Raw genomic sequence first — 1,835 nt, forward strand, 5'->3', positions numbered from 1 at the left:
CGTTGGTGAGGCCCCGCTCCGTGAGGAAGGCGACGGCCTGCTGCACGCCGGCCAGCGCCGACGGCCTCTGCTTCTTGAGGGAGCTGTTCCTGGAGGCCGGCTTGGCGGGCTTCGCCTGGCCCGGCGGCCGGCTGCCGCTCGGAGGCAGCGCCTTGCCCGAGGGCGCCGCCGCCTGCTGCGCGGCGCCGCCCTTGGAGGAGCCCGGGCTGACAGGTGTCTTGGGCGTGGGCGTGGCCAGCGGGCTGGGACCCGCCTTCACCGGGGGCGTGGGAGGCTGAGCAGCCGACATCCTCAGCGCTGGGGCGGCGGGCGGAGTGCCGCCGGTTTTGGCGGACGCGGGCGGGGGAGCGGCCTTCGCCGGCGCCGCGGAGGGGAGCGAGGGCGCCGCCGACTTGCCACTGGCTGTCGCCGGCTGGGCGCCAGGCCCGCCCTTGGCCGGGGCGGCGGGCGCGTGGGTGGGGCTGGTGGGCGGGGTCAGGATGGGCGTGGCGGGGCCGGGCAGCACGCCGGGCACGCAGGGGGGGCCGAGCAGGCCGGGGTTGCCCAGCATGGACGTGACGCCCGAGACGCTGGCGGCGCCGGGCGAGGTGACGCACTGAGCGCCCGACGCCGGCCCGGGGTTGGCCACGCCGGGGACGCCGCCCAGGGCGCTCAGCCCGCCCAAGCCCACGATGCCGGCGATGCTGTGCGGGCGGCCGAGGTTGTGGCGGAGGGCGTGGTGCGAGTGGTGTGGGGCGTGCAGGGCCGAGTGAGCGGGACTGGGGGGCGGGTGCCTGAGGGAGGCGCCGTGGGCGTGGCCGCCGTTTCTGGAGGGCGCGACGACCTCGGGCTCGCGGAAGGACAGCTTCTTGCGGGGGCGCTCGTCAGGGACGCACATGGCGGCGTCTGTGCCCCCGGGCTGCTTCAGCATGGCGGCAGGGGGCGGGGCCAGGGGGTGGGGCCAGGGGGCGTGGCCAGGGCGCGGCGCGGGGGCGTCCTCGAACCGCTCACAGGCAGGGCTCCTCCCTCATGTGCGGCGCGGCGGCCCGCCCATGCCCCAGGGCCTTTCCCTCGCCGCCCTCACCATCACCAGCCTTGCTACCGCCGCCTCTGGCTTCTTGCCCTCACGCCCACGCTGTCTCTACGCCCACACTGTCTCGGCTCCGCCTCCTTCTCTACGCTCGCAGGGACTCGCAGCCGCGGGTACACGAGAGCGCTCGGCTCATGCTCCGCTCGCCCTCACATGCTCAACCACAAGGCGGGGCGCGAGGTCTTGGCTCGGGCATTTTCGGGAAATTCTGCGTCCAAACTGTATTATGCATTCAACTTCTCAACAAGCTTTTAACTCATTTCCTGAAATATCATTATCTTTCATTCAATGCGTCAAACGTGAACACCCGCAGCACACGCACACGTAATACAACAAATGAAACAGAGAAAATTTCCAGGCTGATTCCCATCCACGCGAGGACCTCTCCGATCTCTTTCCCGTCGCAGGCAAAACGACCGCCGACGGCCGCCAGGAACTCCCATTTCCCGACGAGAATCAGAAGGACGACGTACCAGCAACGCCACATCCGCCTCTATGTACTACCGAAGTATCAATGCACTTTGCCCACATTGTGGTCCCGCAAAGATAAGACGCAGCACACAAACCCTTTTTCCGATTACTCCCCCTTAAACACCCGATTTATATTTAGAGCGAATGCGAAGAAGGGGGGAAAGGAGAGGGGAAAAATAAATGAGGGGAGACTGAGAGACAAGAGACCCCGTACCGCCACAAGAAGGGTCACCCGATGCCAATTGTTTCCCAGGGAGATGCCACCCAGTGCCAAGTTCGGAAAGTATATGAGAAG

The 1,835-nt window shown here is 67.8% G+C and overlaps 1 protein-coding gene across 1 annotated transcript in view; it reads right to left on the reverse strand.

Annotated features, from left to right (window-relative positions):
• The window catches only part of LOC119585394 (proline-rich protein 36-like), a gene marked incomplete in the record, with an annotated part of 46,402 nt that overhangs the window by 7,173 nt on the left and 37,394 nt on the right, over positions 1-1,835 (reverse strand). Inside the window, 1 exon segment of the mRNA XM_037934057.1 lies at positions 2-1,332. Within this exon segment, the coding sequence (XP_037789985.1) occupies positions 2-910 (909 nt within the window).

Source organism: Penaeus monodon, chromosome 19 (genome assembly GCF_015228065.2).
Source record: "Penaeus monodon isolate SGIC_2016 chromosome 19, NSTDA_Pmon_1, whole genome shotgun sequence".
Taxonomy (NCBI): domain Eukaryota; kingdom Metazoa; phylum Arthropoda; class Malacostraca; order Decapoda; family Penaeidae; genus Penaeus; species Penaeus monodon.